A 23,390-nucleotide genomic window follows, 5' to 3' on the forward strand; every position below is an offset into this window, starting at 1 on the left:
GTGGCTGCCAGTTTGCCCCTACGGCCCCTCCAACCACCACCCATCATTTATCATTCATTCACCAGTGTAAGCGGTGAAGTGTCCTGCCCATTTGGCAATTTGGATGTCCAGAGGCAGGGAGCGAACCTGCAACCCTCAGGTTTCTGGCAAGGCCGCTCTATCCACTATGCCATGCCGCCATGCCCTAATGCCCCGTTAAGATATGTTTTTTCCTTTTTTATTTTTTTTAACCTTTTTTCTGTTTTCTGTTTTTTTTTATCTTAAAATAAGATAAAGAAAAATGAAGAAAAAAGGTTAACGTTATTTTTATATATATATATATATATATATATATATATATATATATATATATATATATATATATATATATATATATTTTTTTATTTTTATTTTATTTTATTTTTTTTTACATGTTTATCCATTTGAAGTTTTTTATGTTTAAAAAAAGGGAGACAAAAAAGAAAAAAAGGTTAAGATAATTATTTCCTTTTTTTAACCCTATTTTTCCCTTTTCTGTTTTTTTACCTTACCCTTTGAAGTTTTTTATTTTAAAAAAATTAAGAAAGAAGAAAGAGAGACAAAAAATTTAAAAATAGGTTAAGATTATGTTCCTTTTTTTTTTTTTACCCTTTTCACTTTTCTGTTTTTTTAACCTTAAAAAAGAAAAAAAGAAAAAAAGAGAAAAAAACGTTAGAAAAAAGGTTAGGAATTTTTCTCCTTTTTCCTTTTCTCTTTTTATCTTAAAAAACAAAGTGAAAAAGAAAAAAAAAAGTTAAGATTATTTATATTTTTTCCCTTTTCTCTTTTTTTTCTTAAAAATAACAAAAATAAAGAAACAAAAGAACAAAAGAAAACAATTTAGAGAAAAACTTAAGTTCTTTTTTTTCCCTTTTCCTCTTTTTTACTTTCTTATATCTTAAAAAATAAGGAAAAAGAGGGGAACATAGATGTGTTTTATCTTTATCTTTTTAAATTCTCTTTTTGTCTTAAAAAAATTAAATAAAGAAAAAAGAGAAAAAAAGGAAACAAGTTACGATATTTTTTCTTTTCACTTTTTATCTTGAAAAAATAAAATGAGAGAGAGAAAAAACGATACGATTATTTTTTCCCCCTTTTTTCCTTTTTTCTAAAAAATTATAGAAATGAAGAAAAAAAAGGGAGGTACAAATTTTGTTTTTCCCTTTTTTAATTATTTCATCGTTGTTTTTCAAATTTTAGATTTTTGAAAACATCAATAAAATCGGAGAACAGAATGATCCATTTTCCGTTTCTTTATTTCCAAACCAAAATTGGAACGAGTGGATTAATATTAAAAGTAGTTTTCTATTCCAAACGTAAACTGAATGGCTGCGAAGTGCATGGACCATTTTTCCTTTTGTTTTTAACCCTTTTACCTTTTCGGTTTTGTTTTTTTTACCTTAAAAAAAAAAAAGAAGAAGAAAAAAAAAAGAGAGAAACATTTTTAAAAAAAGTTTAAATGTTTTTTCTTTTCTCTTTTTAGCTTAAAAAAAATTAGAGGAAAAAAACGGTCCGATTAATAAAAAAAAAAAAATTTAAATAAAGAAAAAAAGAGACCTAAAATAAAACAAATGTAAGTTATTTGTTTCCTTTTTTTTATCCTTTTTTCTTTTTAAAAAAATTAAGGAAAAAGATGGAAAATTATGATGTGTTTTCTTTTTTTTCTTTTTGTATATTTTTGTGAATTTATGTTTTTATCTTAAAAAAATTTAAATAAAGAAAAAAATATATTTTTTTTTGAAAAAAGTGAAATTTTCCCATTTTTTTCTGTTTTTATTCCTAAAAAAGAGATACGATAACTTTGGGGAAAAAAGTTAAGATTATGATGCAGTAAATTGAATGATGCGGACACGTTTGTTACTGGATACTCTATAATACACTTCTGCCTTGCATGTGTAAGAAATATGCAAAAACAGTTATTCAAAACTTGTTTCTATTGAAAAAGTTGCTGTTTAGTGGGGATCTAACGATAAACAGTATTAATGATAAACCACGGTACATTAACATTAACATTTTAAATTAATTATTGTAAAACTGTGATTAATAACTACACCTTAATAAACTCACGGACTGGTGACACTACTTATTTCATGGAGAAGCAAGCTAGCACCAGCTCGAGAGCCAGCTTAGATGCTAACATGAATAGAAGAGACATTACGATCTACAGCATTAAGGAACAAAATGGCCAATAACACACATTAAGATATTCTCTTGTGCACATTGAACATCCAAGCTGTGCTCTCTTAGCACAGAGCGATGGATGGATACTGGAAATATGTCATGCTTTACAGGAAGTGAACTTGTGTGATGTCGCATGAACTGGAAGTGAAGCACCCGACACCCGATTTTCCTTTTTTTTTTGTTAAAAAAACAACAACAAAAAACCCTAAAACCTTTGCAAATGTAAATGTAATAAAAATGGTCAAATAAAGATAAAATAATATGGATGATAACCGTGATCATTTTGGTCACCATGGCCGTGATATGGAATTTTCATATCGTTACATCCAAAATGTCGAGCTTGTGTGCTATTATGTGCTTAGCTGTTGTGTAGCTGCTAGTAGCCTCTAGCCTAGCATGTTTACCTTTTGTAAACCATTTTAATAAAATAGAAGAAATGTTGTGCTTATTAAAAGACTTTTATATGTTAACTGGCTGTCCAGCTTTGCACAAGCAAACATGCTGCAGGACTGCTTGTATCGCACATGATATCGCACACAATTAAACACGCTGCAGGACTGTGTGTATCGCACATGGTATCGCACACAAGTAAACATGCTGCAAGACTGCTTGTATCGCACCTGATATTCCACACAAGTAAACACGCTGCAGGACCGCTTGTATCGCACGTGATATCACACACAAGTAAACACGATACAGGACTGCTTGTATCGCACATGATATTGCACACAAGTAAACACGCTACAGGACTGCTTGTATCGCACATGATTTCACACACAAGTAAACACGCTGCTGGACTGCTTGCATCGCACATGAAATTGCACACAAGTCCGCCCTGAGATCAGTAGGTTGTGAGTTCAAACCCCGGCCGAGTCATACCAAAGACTACAAAAAATGTGACCCAGTCCCTCCCTGCTTGGCACTCAGCATCAAGGGTTGGAATTGGGGGTTAAATCACCAAAAATGATTCCCGGGCGCGGCCACCGCTGCTGCCCACTGCTCCCCTCACCTCCCAGGGGATGATCAAGGGTGATGGGTCAAATGCAGAGAATAATTTCGCCACACCGAGTGTGTGTGTGACAATCATTGGTACTTTAACTTTAACAAGTAAACACGCTGCAGGACTGCTTGTATCACACATTATATCGCACACAAGTAAACACGCCGCAGAACTGCTTGTATCGCACAGGATATCACACACAAGTAAACACGCTGCAGGACTGCTTGTATCGCACATTATATCACACACAAGTATACACACTGCAGGACTGCTTGTACCGTGCATGATATCACACACAAGTAAATACACTGCAGGACTGCTTGTATCGCACATTATATCGCACACAAGTAAACGCGCTGCAGAACTGCTTGTATTGCACAGGATATCGCACACAAGTAAACACGCTGCAGAACTGCTTGTATCGCACAGGACATCGCACACAGGTCAACACGCTGCTTGACTGCTTGTATCACACATGCTATCGCACAGAAGTAAACACGCTGCGGGACTGCTAGTATCACACATGATATCACACATTTTACATGCAAGTACATATCATACGATACTTGTTTTTAATTGCTGATATCGGACCGATTTACGGTATTACTATCGGATAAGAATTATCTAGATTTTTTACCCCAAAAACTAGAAAATGCACTTTCAGTAGAACTTTTGTGTGAATTCAGAGGAGCCAAAGCCGTACTGAAATGCTCAGATGAGGTGGTTCGGGCATCTGGTCAGGATAACACCCGAACGCCTCCCTAGGGAGGTGTTTAGGGCACGTCCGACCGGTAGGAGGCAGCGGGGAAGACCCAGGACAGTTAGCACACATAGAGCCTCAAGTAACAAAAAATATGAGCAAAATGAGCCAAAAAAGCTCTGCTATTGACATGCTACAGGATTAACACTTTTTAGGGCGCAACAAAAGACTAGACAGCAAAGACTGAACCGACAACAAACTATACATTGATGCAAGCAAACGTTAAGGACTAGCAACTGTAAATGACACTCAGAAATATGATTACAAAAGAAGATATAATAACTTGACAGCAGTTTTCACTATCAGCTCATTTTTAAATGTTGTAAAAAAAAAAGAGATTTTATTATCATAAACAATAAATATTTAATAACACACACAAAAGCACTGCAACTTGGTACCCGGCGGTTGTTTGAGCACAATGAAGCTCGTCTTGCATAAATTAACCAACCCCAAGTCACACGCAGGATTCTCAAGGAATGATGCAAAAACGAACCAGCTTTAAAACTTTTGTAATGCGCTGCAGGAGAATGTCATTTCGGTGTCAGAAGGCCAGGAACGTCAAAAGTGCAGGCGGTGAAGGATGGTTGTAATATGCCGTGACTCGGGGCGAAAAGAACGGGTCAATATCTGCGCTAATGTTCACGTCTCCCATGAGAGCTAATCTCCGGGAGGTGCACGGCGGTGCAGAAAGGAACATGGCGCGCAACGCGACAAGCGACTCCGAGGCACGGGCATCTTCCCTCGACCGAGCGCTTTAACACTGCAGGCCCCTTGTTTGTTTTATGGCGCTCCTGTTTGTTTTGTGATCTGTGAAGCACTTTGTGTGGCCCCCGGCGCTACGGCGCACTCTATAAATACAAAGTAATGCTATGCAAGAGAGTCCCGTGCGCCTGTGGCACGCTCGCCGCCACAGTCGGCGCGCCGCATGGGGGCGGCAATAAAAAAAAAAATAGAAAAAGGAGAGAGAGAAACAAGAGATTTGTTTTTTCTTTTTTTACAAGCTGTTTCTTTACAAAGCTGAGCAGACCGATGAAAGCGAGGAAGGTGAATTGTGCTACCTGGGGAGGTGAGCTAATTAGTGGTTAGCGTCAATCAGAGAGCAACAAGAGCTGCACACACTTAATAGTCCGTCAACACACTTATTGGCTTTCCACCAAGGACACACACTGAAAAGGCGCAGCATGCGGCGGCCATTTTGATTTTTTTTTTTGTTGAAAACATTTTTTTGTTAAAAACAAACATTATTTACATTAAAAGACAAAAGTGTGTGTTATAGGTGACAAATTAAATTACAATTAATAATGAGTATCAAAATGTCATCTTTTGTTCATGGCATGACATCAGCTCTTTTTTTCTTAATTTTTTACTGATTTTTTTCCTCAAATAATTTTCCTGTAAGAATATACAGTAATAATTATCCTAATAATCATAATAATAATGGACGGTGTGGCGAAGTTGGTAGAGTGGCCGTGCCAGCAATCGGAGGGTTGCTGGTTACTGGGGTTCAATCCCCACCTTCTACCATCCTAGTCACGTCCGTTGTGTCCTTGGGCAAGACACTTCACCCCTTGCTCCTGATGGCTGCTGGTTAGCGCCTTGCATGGCAGCTCCCGCCATCAGTGTGTGAATGTGTGTGTGAATGGATGAATGTGGAAATACTGTCAAAGCGCTTTGAGTACCTTGAAGGTAGAAAAGCACTATACAAGTATAACCCATTTATCATTTATTTATTTATAATACAAATCATACATAAAATCAAATTATAATAACAATATTATAGTGTTAGAGTAAAAAGTTTGTAAAAATAAATACAAATATATATACTGAAATGTAGTATACTGAAATTATATATATATATATATATATATATATATATATTAGAGATGCGGATGAAATTAAAAAAAATTAGATTTTATCCGCGGGTCGGGTCGGGCGGTTCAAATAAAAAAAAAATTAGATTTTAAATAGATTCAGGCGGGTGGCAGTTAAACCAATTCGGAAATATAGATACATAGTTAAATGTTGTTAACCACATACGAAAAACGAGCAGGCACCTGCTGCATATGCCACAACAGAAGAAAAAAAAAAAAAGAGATGGACACTTTTACGGAGCGGAGAAGGGACGCCTCGAGAGGGCCCCACCGGGAGCCGTAGCTGAGGCGATCCGCGAGAAGGGCCCGACGCACGTCCAGGGTCACCACCGCGCCCACCGCACCGACACCCCGCCTCGTCCGCCTTCACCGCGGCCGGCGTCACGCGCAGCAGGTAAGCAGCTTACCTGCCCGCCACCCCCGTGGCCGGGGGCTCGTAACAGGGGTCACTCCGCGCGCTCCGCCTGCGCAGCTTACCTGCCCGCCACCCCTGTTGCCGGGGGCGCGTAACAGGGGTCACTCCGCGCGCAGTGCGCTCACGAAAGGGGTGGGGCTCACCCTGGTTGATATAGACAGCAGGACGGTGGCCATGGAAGTTGGAACCCGCTAAGGAGTGTGTAACAACCCACCTGCCGAATCAACTAGCCCTGAAAATGGATGGCGCTGGAGCGTCGGGCCCATACCCGGCCGTCGCCGGCAGCGAGACGCGCTTGGAGGTGCTCTCAGCGCGGCTCCCATATGATTGCGCACTGGTGTGCGTCTGGGTCGTGACAGCGTGGCACGCGAATGTCTGTGCTGCATTGGATCAGTCGCCTTTCTTTAACAGGCAAAAGCTTTATAACCTCACTAATGCCTTGCATCGTCTATAATAGATATATAACAACGGGCGGGTGCGGGCGGATGCGGTTCTGATCAAATGTTAGATCGGGTGGATGGCGGATGGTTGACGACTTTCTGATGCGGTTGCGGATGAAATAATTGCCTATCCGCGCATCTCTAATATATATATATGCATATGTATGTATGTATATATATATATAAACATAGTGATACATGTATAAAGTATACACACACACACACACACACACACACACACACACACACACACACACACACACATAAAGACAAAATGTAATGAGATGAAGCTGAAATTTTTTGATGCAAAAAATTTGCAGTCCACGGCTTAAATTTTTTTGGCCTGCAGCACATTGTAAAAAAAAAAAAGTAAAAAAGGGAAGATAAAAGAGCAGAAAGATGTAATGTAATGAGAAAGTTTAGATAATAATTATAAAGAAATATACTTTGTCACATTTAACACAAATGTTTGTCTTTAAATACATATATATATATATATATATATATATATATATATATATATATATATATTCAGTGTATGTATATATATATGTATATATATATATATATATATATATATATATATATATTAGGGATGTCCGATAATCAATGGTGATTGGCCGCAATATCAATAGCATCATGTCACTGCGTTGCCTTGCAAACAAAACACTCCATGCAAATATTTTGGTTCTAGCCAAAAAGACAGGATCACGTCAACATCAAGATATCAATACTCGCCTCTTTTACGCCTTTACGCAAGATCACACACAAACAGGAAACTGTTTTCTTTTCACTAACAGATGATATGCCAACATATAGCAAGATAGGAACCTGAGTATGAAAAACCCCAAGAGACTCGATGCAATGATAACGGCACACGTGCTAAAGTACAGCAAGATAGCGACTTGACGATGACCCACGAGGATAATACATCATGTCCTGTCACAGGCATTATTTCAAAATGGCGATGAGACATGCTAAATTGCTAATATGCCAACAGTAACATATAGCAACTTGAGTAAAGCACTAAGGCAAAAACCTTAGGGATAATGAGACTGGATGTAATGATAACGATGTGTGTACTAACGTACAGCAAGATAGCGACTGGCTAAAATGCTAACATGCTAATGAAAAAACATATATGCTTAAGTAATGAAAGTGCTAAAGCAGGCCCATAAGGATGATCGATCATGTCATGTTATCAGGTATTAATTAAACATGCGATGGTACTGAGATCCCGGTGTTAACAGTAACATGCTAACAGTAACATATAACACAGGGGTGTGCAAACTTTTTCCAGTGAATAAAAACTGAAGGATGTCAGGGCCACTTTGATACAATTTGCACATTAAAGATACTAACACCAATACAACATATAAATGATACATACTGTATGTCGACAATATATGCTAAACTATCTGAACACAACATCTAAAAGTTAAAGTTAAAGTTAAAGTACCAATGATTGTCACACACACACACTAGGTGTGGCGAGATTATTCTCTGCATTTGACCCATCACCCTTGATCACCCCCTGGGAGGTGAGGGGAGCAGTGGGCAGCAGCGGTGGCCGCGCCCGGGAATCATTTTGGTGATTTAATCCCCAATTCCAACCCTTGATGCTGAGTGCCAAGCAGGGAGGTAATGGGTCCCATTTTTATAGTCTTTGGTATGACTCGGCCGGGGTTTGAACTCACAACCTACCGATCTCAGGGCGGACACTCTAACCACTAGGCCACTTATCTCAGTAACTAAGCATGATATTCTACGTAGTTGTGCTGTAAATTAGGCATTTTCAAGCATAAAAAGGGTTGAATGAAGTAGAAATAGCAATATTACAGTAGTACTGGCCACTGGATGAGACCAAAACAATCAAGCAGGGCTTTTCAGTATCATGGCCACTGATTGGCTGAGGCTCAGACAGCGCTACTAACTTCAGCATGCTAACTTTTTAAACACATTTTAAAGCCGAACACCTCAGAGTCACATAACTTGGTACTTGATACATGCTAACTGTTAGCATGCTAACTTTTTAAGCTAATTTTACATGTGTACGCTTCTCAGTCAAATGACTTAGTACTTGATGCAGTCTAACTGTTAGCATGCTAACTTTAACATTTTAGCGTGCTAACTTTTTCAGCTTATTTTACAGCCAAACACCTCAGAGTCATAACTTGGTTAGTGACACATGTTAACTGTTAGCATGCTAACATTAGCTTAGCATGGTAATTTTTGTTAGCCAATTTTACAAGCAAACACCTCAGAGTCATATAACTTGCTACTTGATACATGCTAACTGTTAGTATGCTAACCTGTTAAGCTAATTTTACATGCATACACTTCCTAGTCATATGACTTGGTACTTGACGCATTCTAACTGTTAGCATGCTAACTTTTTCACTCTAGCATTTTCAGAGAATTTTACAGCCGAACACCTCAGAGTTATATAACTTGTTCTCAGACACTTTAACTGTTATCATGCTAACTTTATCACTCTAGCATTTTCAGAGAATTTTACAGCCGAACACCTCAGAGTTATAAAACTTATTCTCAGACACTTTAACTGTTAGCATGCTAACTTTATCACTCTAGCATTTTCAGAGAATTTTATAGCCGAACACCTCAGAGTTATATAACTTATTCTCTGACACTTTAACTGTTAGCATGCTAACTTTATCACTCTAGCATTTTCAGAGAATTTTACAGCCGAACACCTCAGAGTTATATAACTTGTTCTCTGACACTTTAACTGTTAGCATGCTAGCTTTATCACTCTAGCATTTTCAGAGAATTTTACAACCGAACACCTCAGAGTTATATAACTTGTTCTCTGACACTTTAACTGTTAGCATGCTAACTTTATCACTCTAGCATTTTCAGAGAATTTTACAGCCGAACACCTCAGAGTTATATAACTTATTCTCTGACACGTTAACTGTTAGCATGCTAACATTCACATAGGTAACTTCTTCTTTTTTTTTCTCTTTTTTTTTAGCAAATTTTAAAGCAGAACACCTTAATCATATAACTTGGCACTTCATACATGCAAACTGTTAGCATGCTAACTTTTTAAGCTAATTTTACGTTCCTAGTGAAATGACTTGGTACTTGAGGCATTGTACCGCATTTTTCGGAGTATAAGTCGCTCCGGAGTATAAGTCGCACCGGCCGAAAATGCATAATAAAGAAGGAAAAAAACATATATAAGTCGCACTGGAGTATAAGTCGCATTTTTTGGGGAAATTTACTTGATTAAAACCAACACCAAGACATTTGCAAGGCAATTTAAAATAAATAAAGAATAGTGAACAACAGGCTGAATAAGTGTACATTATATGAGGCATAAATAACCAACTGAGAACGTGCCTGGTATGTTAACGTAACATATTATGGTAAGAGTCATTCAAATAACTATAACATATAGAACATGCTATACGTTTACCAAACAATCTGTCACTCCTAATCGCTAAATCAGATGAAATCTTATACGTCTAGTCTCTTACGTGAATAAGCTAAATAATATTATTTGATATTTTACGGTAATGTGTTAATAATTTCACACATAAGTCGCTCCTGAGTATAAGTCGCACCCCCGGTCAAACTATGAAAAAAAACTGTGACTTATAGTCCGAAAAATACGGTAATTGCATTGTAACTGTAAGCATTCTAACTGTTACCACGTTAACGTTCACATCCTAGCATACTAACATTGGCGTGGTCACTTTTCTTTGAGCCAACTTTAAAGCAGATCACCTCAGTCATATAACCTGGTACTTCATACATGCTGACTGTTAGCATGCTAACTTTTTACGCTAATTTTACATGCATACGCTTCCTAGTGAAATGACTTGGTACTTGAGGCATTGTAACTGTTAGCGTGCTAACTTTAGCAGTCTAGCAATCTCACTTTTTCAGCAATACAGTTGTTCAAATGCAACAATACAGATACGTAATGATAACTAGAGATACAAAAGAATGCAGGAAAATGGAGGGGAAGGAAGAGAAGCAATCTACACCTTGTAGATTGTTATAGTAACATTAGGTTAAGCTTTATCAGTGTGCCATGTGTTACCCAGTTTACCCTAGGGCAGGGGTCGGCAACCCAAAATGTTGAAAGAGCCATATTAGACCAAAAATACAAAAACAAATCTGTCTGGAGCCGCAAACAATTAAAAGCCATATTACATACAGATAGTGTGTCATGAGATATACATTGAATTAAAAGGACTTAAAGGAAACTAAATGACCTCAATGAGGCATAATGATGCAATATCTACATATAGCTAGCCTAAATAGCATGTTAGCATCGTTTAGCTTGCAGTCATGCAGTGACCAAATATGTCTGATTAGCACTCCACACAAGTCAATAACATCAACAAAACTCACCTTTGTGCATTCATGCACAACGTTAAAAGTTTGGTGGACAAAATGAGACAGAAAAAGAAGTGACATAAAACACGTCCTAGAAAGTCAGAGAAAGTTATACATGTAAACAAACTGAGTTCAAGGACCGCCAAAATTAGTAGGACAAAACGGCGCTCGCCAAATACCCGAATCAGTGAAGCATGTTTAATATAAACAGTGTGCTTTATAACAATTAGGGAGGTTTGTGTCATGTTTGTCCTCCTACAGAAACCACATTAAAACAAATTATTTATTTTTTTCCCCCTCATCTTTTTCCATTTTTCATACATTTTTGAAAAAGCTCCAGAGAGCCACTAGGGCGGCGCTAAAGAGCCGCATGCGGCTCTAGAACCGCCGATTGCCGACCCCTGCCCTAGGGCAAGAACGTTAATATATGTTTGATGAAACGTGATTATGTGCATGAGTGTATGTATGCATATGTACTTGTATATTTACAGAATGTGTATATGTATGTTTGTACAGTAAATGTATATGTACAGTATATGTATATGTATGTTTGTACAGTGAATGTATATGTACAGTATATGTATATGTATGTTTGTACAGTGAATGTATATGTACAGTATATGTATGTTTGTACAGTGAATGTATATGTACAGTATATGTATATGTATGTTTGTACAGTGAATGTATATGTACAGTATATGTATGTTTGTACAGTGAATGTATAGTATATGTATATGTATGTTTGTACAGTGCATGTATATGTACAGTATATGTATATGTATGTTTGTACAGTGAATGTATATGTACAGTATATGTATGTTTGTACAGTGAATGTATATGTACAGTATATGTATGTTTGTACAGTGAATGTATATGTACAGTATATGTATATGTATGTTTGTACAGTGAATGTATATGTACAGTATATGTATGTTTGTACAGTGAATGTATATGTACAGTATATGTATGTTTGTACAGTGAATGTATATGTACAGTATATGTATGTTTGTACAGTGAATGTATAGTATATGTATATGTATGTTTGTACAGTGCATGTATATGTACAGTATATGTATATGTATGTTTGTACAGTGAATGTATATGTACAGTATATGTATGTTTGTACAGTGAATGTATATGTACAGTATATGTATATGTATGTTTGTACAGTGAATGTATATGTACAGTATATGTATATGTATGTTTGTACAGTGAATGTATATGTACAGTATATGTATGTTTGTACAGTGAATGTATATGTACAGTATATGTATGTTTGTACAGTGAATGTATATGTACAGTATATGTATGTTTGTACAGTGAATGTAATTTTACATTCCTAGTGAAATGACTTGGTACTTGAGGCATCGTAACTGCTAGCATGCTAACCCTTAACAGCTAAACACCTCAGAGTCATATAACTTCTTCTCTGACACATGCTAGCTGTTAGCATGCTAACGTTCACATGCTATCATACTTAAATTGGCGTTGTAACCTTTTTTTTTTGAGAATTCTAAAGCTTAAACTTGGTAATTTAGCATGCTAACTTATGTAGTCATATGACTTGGTACTTGACTCATTCTAACTGTTAGCACGCTAACGTTAGCATTTAGGTTCGGCTTGCCAGTCCAGCGGCTTGCATTCCATTGCAAGTTCTCCCTAAATTTAATATTCTAGTTTTTTCTGTGCAATGTTCTCAACCGGAATGTTTTTTTTTTCCATCTTTAGAATGTGCCAATAAAAAACAAGCTAGCAGCTTGGGTCCGGAGAGCTCTAAGGTGGACACATGAGGATTATACATCCTGTCCTGCTAATGAGACTGAAACAAACACTAGCATGCAAGCAGTAGCGTATAGCAAGATGGCAACTTGAGCGGAGAGAGTGCTAAGGCTGTCCCGTAAGGACGATGCATCACGTCTTGTAGGCCTTTGTTTGAAAGCTCCCCCTGTTGTACAGCCGACTGCGGCACGTCCAATAATAAAAATAAATAATAACAATAGTGATGAGGAGAAAGCCAAACACACACACAGTGCAGATGACATTTGTGTTTACAAATGTCTTCCCTCCTGGCGTGGCTTATAAAGCAGTGGAGGAAAGCTCATCCTCCCTCATCACTTCGTGGTGTGGCCTCATCCTCCACATCCTGCGCCATTTCCCCGGCCAGGTGGCATTTTGGCCGTCACCTTTTGCATAATCCCATAATCCGAGAGACTCCCGTGTTGCCAGACGAGCTCGGCGGTCTTACCATTCCTCACTCTTGAAGGCCAAAAAGTGATCAACTGAAGAATAACACCACGGCGTTTATGTTTGCGCAACGGCGACGGGCAGCCGTGGCCAGACGTCGTAAAACCGCTCATTGGGAGATTGTCAGCTACGCTCGCCGATTTTATCGCCTCGTTTTCAAACGAGGACGCCTTCTTTTTTTTTTTTTCAAGTTGCTTTTTACTGACTAGGCTTTTATCACAGGACACTTCATTAGGTACGCCAACACATGAGCTGTAACAAAACGCTGCAGCAGTAATGAATCATGTTGATGTATTCCTTTGACAACACCTTTATTATCGCGGACATACAACTATTCCAATATGTTGTCCATCTCCTACTTTGAGAGACTTCCGAGAAGCACTAGAGCACAGGTGTCAAACTCAAGACCAGGGGGCCAGATCTGGCCCGCCACATCATTTTATATGGCCCGCGAAATGGTAATTGTCATGTCTGTGTGATCATGTTTTGTTTTAGTCATGTTCGGTTTTGTTTTTGGACTTTTTGTGCACTTTTGTTTTGTTTTGTCACCATAGCAACCATTAGTTTTCACCTGTCACGTCACGCACCTGTTTCACGTTTTGAGTCACACACCTGCTTTCATTAATCATGTCTATAGTATTTAAGTTCATTGTTTTCAGTTTGTCGTTCTGACGATATACCGCATTCATACCCCTGTCACACTCTGTCTACCTCTGCACACTTCATGCCATGTCCAAGTAAGTTTTTTTCTATTAATGCCACAGTTGGTGTTTTTGTTTAATTGTTCACAGTTTTTTGCCCACGTGCACGTCTTTTTGTTTCGTTAGTCAAGTTTGTACTTCCGCCTTGAGCGCGCTTTTTGTTCCTTTGAGTGTTATAAATAAATATGTATTTACCTTCACGCCATGACCAGTCCAGCTTTACTTGCATCTCGGGAAAACAAACACACCATATCAAATCAAATCAAATCAACTTTATTTATAAAGCACATTTAAAATTTACCACAGGGGTAGCCAAAGTGCTGTACAATGAACAGGTTAAAAGATAAAACGAGTACCGAGCAAACACAACACAAGAGGACCATAGTCCACGTCTTGACAGTAATAATTAGAGATGTCACATTATGGCTTTTTTGACGGTATCCGATTGTCTGATATTGTCCAACTCTTAATTACTGATTCCGATATCAACCGATACCGATATATACAGTCGTGGAATTAACACATTATTATGCCTAATTTTGTTGTGATGCCCCGCTGGATGCATTAAACAATGTAACAAGGTTTTCCAAAATAAATCAACTCAAGTTATGGAAAAAAATGCCAACATGGTACTGCCATGTTTATTATTGAAGTCACAAAGTGCATTATTTTTTTTAACATGCCTCAAAACAGCAGCTTGGAATTTGGGACATGCTCTCCCTGAGAGAGCATGAGGAGGTTGAGGTGGGCGGGGTTTAGGGGGGTAGGGGGTAGCGTATATTGTAGCGTCCCGGAAGAGTTAGTGCTGCAAGGGGTTCTGGGTATTTGTTCTGTTGTGTTTATGTTGTGTTACGGTGCGGATGTTCTCCCGAAATGTGTTGGTCATTCTTGTTTGGTGTGGGTTCACAGTGTGGCGCATATTTGTAACAGTGTTAAAGTTGTTTATACGGCCACCTTCAGTGTGACCTGTATGGCTGTTGACCAAGTAGGGCTTGCATTCACTTGTGTGTGTGAAAAGCCGTCGATATTAAGTGACTGGGCCGGCACGCAAAGGCAGTGCCTTTAAGGTTTATTGGTGTGGTGTGGGTACTTCTCCCTACGTTCATGTACCACTCCGTACGGCAGCGTTTTAAAAAGTCCTAAATTTTACTTTCTGAAACCAATACTGATCATTTTCGATATTACATTTTTAATTTTCATTTAAGCATTTTCAAAATGACACATCCAATCAAAATCAAAAATCAGTTTGATATAATTCCAGTTGTCTCTTTTTGTAACTCTTTTTAAATTCAAAGATATTCTTGCAACTTTTTAAGTCTTTGTCTAGAGAATTCCATGCTTTCACACCGGCAACAGACTCAAAACATAAAAAAAAAGCAAATAATCAAATGCTGTATCATGAGCTGAATCCTTTTACTTTTTTTTAAAATCATATATTTACAAGTGGCCCTCTGAGGGCTGACAAAACTGCGATGTGGCCCTAAATGAAAACAAGTTTGACACCCCTGCACTACAGCAATGGTTGTCAAACGTTTTTCACCAAGTACCACCATAATGACCAACATTAAAATACAGTAGCGCAGTAGGCCCAAGTATTCATTAAAAACAAGGCAGTTTTTTTTTAAACAAGGATATCTAATATTTTTGGCCACTGTAACATGACACACAGTTTGAACAGTAACACTGTGTTTGAATATAGGAAAAAAACAAAAACAACACTGCATTTTTTTCAAGTGATTATTTGGCATACTAATAGATGGAGTTCGTGTACCACAGTTTGAGAATCACTGGCTAATGATAACAGTTAGTGTGCAACTATACTGCAGGGTAGTAACTAAATATGATCATGTCCTGTTGCAGGTTATTTTTTAAAATAGCAATGGGAGAAGCTAAAAGGCTAACACACGAATAACAACATATAGCAAGATAGCAGCTAAAGCACAGAAAGTGCTAACGCAGACCCGCAAGGATGATACATCACATCCTGTTCTCAGATACTGATTAAAACTGTACACAAATACTGTACAATGGTGGTGAAACCCGGATGTTAACAGTAACACGCTAACAGTGACATATGGCATAACAGCAACTTGAGTACAGAAAGTGCTAAAGCAGACTCATAAGGTTGGTACATCTGCAGTAGTAGTGATACCCGGATGCAGTAACATGCAAACAGTAACATCTAGCAAGAGAAAAGCTTGAGTACAGAAAACGCTAAAGTAGACCTATATAGAGGCTACAACATGTCATGTTGTTAGAGATTATTTATTGTAGTACTCAGACCCAGGTGCTAACAATAACATGCTAATAGTGACATATAGCGTTTGAGCAACTTGAGTACAGGAAGTGCTAATGCAGACCCATAAGGTTGATACTTCACGTCCTGTTATCAGATATAATTTCAAAACTGCAATAGTGGTGATACCCGGATGTAGTAATATGCTAACAGTAACATATAGCAAGATGGCAGTTTGAGTACAGAAAATGCTAAAGCAGACCCATAAGGAGGCTACATCATGTCACGTCATTAGGGATTAGTTACAAATGCAGTAGTACTCAGACCCAGATGCTAACACTAATATGCTAACAGTGCTAAAGCAAACACATAAGGTTGAGACATCATGTCCTGTTATCAGATATTATTTCAAAACCGCAATAGTAGTGATACATGCAGTAACATCACAACAGTACCAGCTACATTATAAAAATGGCAATGGGACTAGCTAACATGCTAAAACGTTATTAATAACATATAGCAAGGTATCAGCTTGAGTAAAGAAGGTGCTAACACAGACCCATATGATAAATCATATCCTGTTTTCAGATATTGATTCAAACTGCAATAGTAGTGAGACCTGGATGCTAATATACTCACAGTAATGTATTGCATAATAGTAGCTTGACTACAGAAAGTGCAAAAGCAGACAAGGATAATATATCATGTCTTGTTATCAGATATTAATTAAAAACTGCAATAGTAGTGATACCCAGATGCAATAGCATGTTAACAGTAACATAAACCAAGATAGCAGCTTGAATACAGACAATGCTAAAGCAGAGCCTTAAGGAGGATGCATCAATGTCATGTCATTAAAGATTATTTAAAAATGCAATTGTACTCAGACGCGGATGCTAACAGTAACATGCTAACAGTGACAGATAGCTTGATAGCAACTTGAGTACAGAAAGTGCTAACGTAGACTCATTAAGTTGATACATCATGTTCTATTATCAGATGTTATTTAAAAACTGTAATAGTAGTGATACCTGGGTGCAGTAACATGCTAAGACAGTGGTTCTTAACCTGGGATCGATCGAACCCGAGGGGTTCGGTCAGTCGGCCTCAGGGGTTCGGTGGAGGTCAAGACACACCCGACTCATCGTGTAAATAAAAACTTCTCCCTATCGGCGTATTACGGATACGGCAACAGCTGACTGATATGCAGGTGTGTAGTTTGTTGTGAGTTTATGCACTGTGTTGCTTTTGTTGTTTGAACAAGGTGATGTTCATGCACGGTTCATTTTATGCACCAGTAAAAAAAACCATGGTAACACTTTAGTATGGGGAACATATTCACCATTAATTAGTTGCTTATTCACATGCAAATTAGTAACATATTGGCTCTTAACTAGTCATTATTAAGTACTTATTAATGCCTTATTCGGCATGGCCTTATTATAACCCTAACCCTCTAACCCTGACCCTAACCCTAACCAAATAACTCTAAATTAAGTCTTTGTTACTTAGAATATGTTCCCCATACTAAAGTGTTACCAAAAACATATAACTTTGTCTCGAATTTGTGAAAAAAAAAAAAATCTTTTTCACTAAAGAAGGGTTGAGTGAATGCGCATATGAAACTGGTGGGGTTCGGTACCTCCAACAAGGTTAAGAACCACTGTGCTAAGAGTAACATATAGCAAGATAGCAGCTTGACTACAGAAAATGCTAAAGCAGACTAATAAGGAGGATACATTGTGTCATATTATTAGAGATTAGTTAAAAATAGTACTCAGACCCAGATGCTAACAGTGGCATATAGCGTGAGAGCAACTTGAGTACAGAAAGTGTTAATGCAGACCAATAAAGTTGATACATCATGTCCTATTATCAGATGTTATTTCAAAACTGCAATAGTAGTGATACCCGGATGAAGTGAAGTGAATTATATTTATATAGCGCTTTTCTCTAGTGACTCAAAGCACTTTACATAGTGAAACCCAATATCTAAGTTACATTTAAACCAGTGTGGGTGGCACTGGGAGCAGGTGGGTAAAGTGTCTTGCCCAAGGACACAAATGGCAGTGACTCGGATGGCAGAAGCGGGGATCGAACCTGGAACCCTCAAGTTGCTGGCACGGCCACTCAACCAACCAAGCTTTACCGCTATACCGGATGCAGTAACATGCTAACAGTAACATATAGCAAGATGGCAGCTTGAGTACAGAAAATGCTAAAGCAAACCCATAAGGAGACTACATCATGTCATGTCATTAAACCAGTGGTTCTTAACCTGGGTTCGATCGAACCCGAGGGGTTCGGTGAGTCGGGCTCAGTGGTTCGGCGGAGGTCAAGACACACCCGACTCATCGTGTAAATAAAAACTTCTCCCTATCGGCGTATTACGGATACGGCAACAGCAGAAGTCAGACTGATTTGCAGGTGTGTAATTTGTTGTGAGTTTATGCACTGTGTTGGTTTGGTTCTTTGAACAAGGTGATGTTCATGCACGGTTCATTTTGTGCACCAGTAAAAAAAACTTGGCAACAGTTTAGTATGGGGAACATATTCACCATTAATTAGTTGCTTATTAACATGCAAATTAGTAACATGTTGGCTTTTAACTAGTCATTATTAAGTACTTATTAATGCCTTTTTCGGCATGGCCATATTATAACCCTAACCCTCTAACCCTGGCCCTAACCCTCTAACCCAAACCAAATAACTCTAAATTAAGTCTTTGTTACTTAGAATATGTTCCCCATACTAAAGTGTTACCAAAAACATATAACTTTGTCTTGAATTTGAAAAAAAACATTTTATTTTTCACTAAAGAAGGGTTGGGTGAATGCGCATATGAAACTGGTCGGGTTCGGTACCTCCAACAAGGTTAAGAACCACTGACTTAGAGATTATTTATTATAGTACTTCGACCACAGTAACATATTAACAGTGACATAAAGCATGATAGCAAGTTGAGTACATAAACTGCTAAAGCAGACCCATAAGGTTGATCCATCATGTCCTTTTATCAGATGTTATTTCAAAATGCAATGGTCATGGGCTAATGAGAAACAATGTAAAGTTAATCAATATGATCCAAAGCCATTTTCATTAGGGATGATACTCGAAACCAGTTTTCCCGGTTGTTCGATAAGAAAAGAACCAAGTCCTCGGACTCAAATCCCTTTTTGAGAACCGGTACCCGTTATCGAGACCACTATAATAAAGAAAAAGAGTTGGTTCTTTATTCGAATTCCTGGGAATGAATCCCGTCCCGACCAGAAATGCCCCGTGAGACATCACAAGAAATGACGTCACGTAGCTCAGTCATTAGGCGCGGATAGGGAAAGCAGGACAAAAATGGACGGGAAAAAGCGCTCCAAGGTGTAATAAAGTTCAAAACAAAAGGTATAATCCAATGAATAACTTTACTGAGAGATTTGAGCAGGGTACAAACACATGACGAACACTTTTACGACCAACCGGAAACATAGCAACCAGGCTAGCAACGCACCTCCTTTACGGCAGCTGTCGCAACATTCTTAAAGCAACCGCAGCACAACATATATGACATGATCTCCCTTTTTTAACTTTTGTTTTTCTGTCCTTGTAAACCAAACAAAATCACACTGTATATGTGTTGTCTGTCTAATTATAAATAATGCAGACGAGGCGTGTTGGCTGAGTTCTTGACGTTTACTTTCACAGCGTGCTCATAACCTCATTCTTAGCTGCCGGGTGACGACATGCAACAACACTTTTCGGGGCTACTGCACATGCTCGTCACTCCCGTTGCATGCTGGGTAGTGTAGTTGTTATATTCCCTAGCTCATAACATCACATCTTTCCCCCTATAAAGAAATAATGTTAACTCAATGAAGTGTATTTCTTTTTTTAGCTTTAACATTTCATTTTTTAGCATTGTAACCACAATTGCAAACAACTTTTCTCTTCATAAAACTTTCTTTCAATAAAGAAATAAAGGGCAAAAATGTCAAAGCATCATAACAAACAGTTATGTCAAATAGCAGCAGAAGTGCACTTTTTGGAGAGCTGTATTACTTTCAGTTTTGTGCCCAAGGGACTGATTTTATTTAACACTATATTATTATTTATACACTTATAGTGATCACAGAGACAGGTTGTTTTTGTGCAACTGTATGTATTTATTTTTATGAAAAATCCCACATAATATACTTTGGGTAACAACAGTCAATATTTATTTATTTTATTTTATTTTTTTAGGGGAGTAACAGTCAATATGTCACGGCCAGGGTGCATTGGAATGCGCCCTCATCATTGCGCTCTGCGTTTTACACCGCGGGACACGCCCACGACCGCGGCGCACATCCAGGGATGCGCCGCGCGCGTCTCCGCCCTGCAGCTGCCGCCAGCTGCAATCACTTACCGGCAATCAGCACACCTGCCTGGAATGAAGGAGCTGCCTTCATAAGCCTGGACAACTTGGCATGCCGGCGCCGGAATATATAGTCATCTGTACCTACCCTCCGTCGCCTGGAAAGTGAGCTGTGCGTCTCACTTTTCCCTGGATCTCCCTCTGGACTCTGACTGCCTCCTTCGTTTCTCGACCTCTCGCTCGCCCCTGGATTCTGACGCCTTTCTCTCGCCCCTGATCATCTGCCTGCCCCCTGGACTTCCTCGTATCTCGTTCAACACTTTGGTAACACTCACTTCAGTTAAATTCTACACATAGTCTTACACCATTCCCTTTTGGATATAGTTCACACTCCATTTCCTTAGTTTATTAAATTAGTATTGTTTTATTATTATATATATATTTGGACTATATATATATAATAAATGATTGAACAGTACCGCCCTCTAGTGTCTGTCGCCGTCACCTCCCCTTAGTCCAACTATAACACAATATTTATTTATTTATTTATTAGATTTTATTTTTTTCTTATATGATAAAAGTGAGCTTTTGTTAAACCAAATATTGTGTGTTTTTTTCCATATACAACATCCTATCTGGACTCGATAAGAGAATCGATAAGGAATCGGTTCGATAATAGGATTCGATAATAGGCTCGAACTCGATAATTTCTTATCAAACATCATCCCTAATTTTCATATAGTTATTGACGTACAGGCAGCGTTTTATTATTTTTAAAAATGTCCTCCGAGTCTAAAATACACTTTTTAGTTACACTAAATACAACTAAAACCACCTATCCAGTCGGAGTCAGAGAGAGAAGGTAACAGTTGTGTGGCCAGCTTCTCTTTATCTTTTCCCCGCTAGCCATTAGCCGTTATGCTTTCAGTTACATGCTATTTTCATTAGCGTTCATGTTTTGCTTGGCGGAGTGGCGTGACCAAAATGATAAAAGCATCCTCTCAGTATCAAGCAACAGACAGAGGTCCCCCCCCCCCCCCCCCCCCCCCCCCCCCCCCCCACACACACACCACTGTAGAAGCCTCATAATCTTCTGCCATGGGCTCCCGGGTCGCTGCACACGCCAGCCGCCCTCGCGCTACACACTGATGTCAGTGACATGTGCCACTTGATGCAATTCTCAGCAATCTGAGAAGAAAGACCCACTCGTTGCTACCTACTCGCTATCTCATGACCTACAGCCATGATAATGCCGCTTTAGAGACGTACACTGTGGCATGTGCCAACATCCGCTTTGACGTGCAACGCTTGCTTAGTGGTCACGTTCGTTTCAAGTGCATGTGTCAATGTTAAAATTGGCTCCTTTTGTTGATTCTAGCTAAAAAAAAAACTTCGATCTTTGTATGAAGATTTTGCCAACAGTTATGGGCAAATTTGGACGAAACATTCAGGAAATGTCTAATATTGGGATTGAGAACTTGTGATTACCATACTTGCCAACCTTGAGACCTCTGAATTCGGGGGTGGGGGCGGGGTTGAGGTGGACGGTGTTGGCGGTGCGGGGTTTGGTGGTAGCGGGGGTGTATATTGTAGCGTCCCGGAAGAGTTAGTGCTGCAAGGGGTTTTGGGAATTTGTCCTGTTGTGTTTATGTTGTGTTACGGTGCGGATGTTCTCCCGAAATGTGTTTGTCATTCTTGTTTGGTGTGGGTTCACAGTGTGGCGCATATTTGTAACAGTGTTAAAGTTGTTTATACGGCCACCCTCAGTGACTTATGTGTGTGTAAAAGCCGCATATAGTATGTGACTGGGACGGCACGCTGTTTGTATGGAGGAGAAGCGGACGTGACGACAGGTTGTAGAGGACGCTAAAGGCAGTGCCTTTGAGGCACGCCCCCAATATTGTTGTCCGGGTGGAAATCGGGAGAAATTCGGGAGAAAGGTTGCCCCGGGAGACTTTCGGGAGGGGCACTGAAATTCGGGAGTCTCCCGGGAAAATCGGGAGTGTTGGCAAGTATGGTGATTACATTTTGGGGCTGATTCCGATCACCGTCTGGATTCAGGACTTTTTACTACTGGAAGGTAGGGCTTGGCCTTAGAGATGTTGTAGTTCTCAACATTTTTGAAAATAGAGAACTGAGGAATTGTATTACATGCCAGCATCTCTGCTGGTTGCCGCCAAGTACTGCATTCCATTTGGCCTCAGTTGCTTCACGATCCAGTGTTCAACAATCAATTCTGCACAGACTATGCTAGCAGGTTAAGAGGCTACTTACTGTATGAACAGCCGTACACTTCCACTCTGAGACCGATCCAGCCACTGGGGTTCCAGTCGAGGGGGACGAAGCGAAGATAACGAGCCCTCACAGAGTGGGACATCTTGTTCTGGACGACTCCCTCTGAATTGACGTTCCCAACAAATCTCTATGGGAATCAGAGAGAGAGAGACGTCAGGCGGGGACAAGTCATCAATGCTCAGATGAAAATGAAAGATACGGCCTGAATAAAAGTCTACATTCTTTCCGGAGGAATAAAAAGCGAGCATAGAGGCTAACCTGATGGCGAGATCTTCCCCGGGCCTTTGAACCGTACGCTTCTATTGTATTACAAACTGAAAGATACAAATCGACATGTGGTTCTTTTATGTTTGCCTGCGCGCTCACGTCCACTCTGCTTCTCGTCAACACAACGCGACGGAGCACATTTGCGAAGCGTCATTTGTCTTTTTCCATCGCCAGCTGGCGGCAAAGCCAAGAGGACACGGACTGAAAAAAAACAATAGAGTCTCGAGCAAAGACTAATGATGCCGC

The 23,390-nt window shown here is 39.1% G+C and overlaps 1 protein-coding gene across 3 annotated transcripts in view; it reads right to left on the bottom strand.

Annotated features, from left to right (window-relative positions):
• The window catches only part of LOC133613398 (contactin-associated protein-like 5), a 314,549-nt gene that overhangs the window by 204,705 nt on the left and 86,454 nt on the right, over positions 1-23,390 (bottom strand). For all 3 annotated transcript variants that reach the window (XM_061970920.2, XM_072914523.1, XM_072914522.1), the window contains one exon: positions 22,857-23,004. In XM_061970920.2, coding sequence (XP_061826904.2) covers positions 22,857-23,004 — 148 coding nt within the window. The remainder of the gene's footprint in view (positions 1-22,856; positions 23,005-23,390) is intronic.

Source organism: Nerophis lumbriciformis, linkage group LG13 (assembly GCF_033978685.3).
Source record: "Nerophis lumbriciformis linkage group LG13, RoL_Nlum_v2.1, whole genome shotgun sequence".
Taxonomy (NCBI): domain Eukaryota; kingdom Metazoa; phylum Chordata; class Actinopteri; order Syngnathiformes; family Syngnathidae; genus Nerophis; species Nerophis lumbriciformis.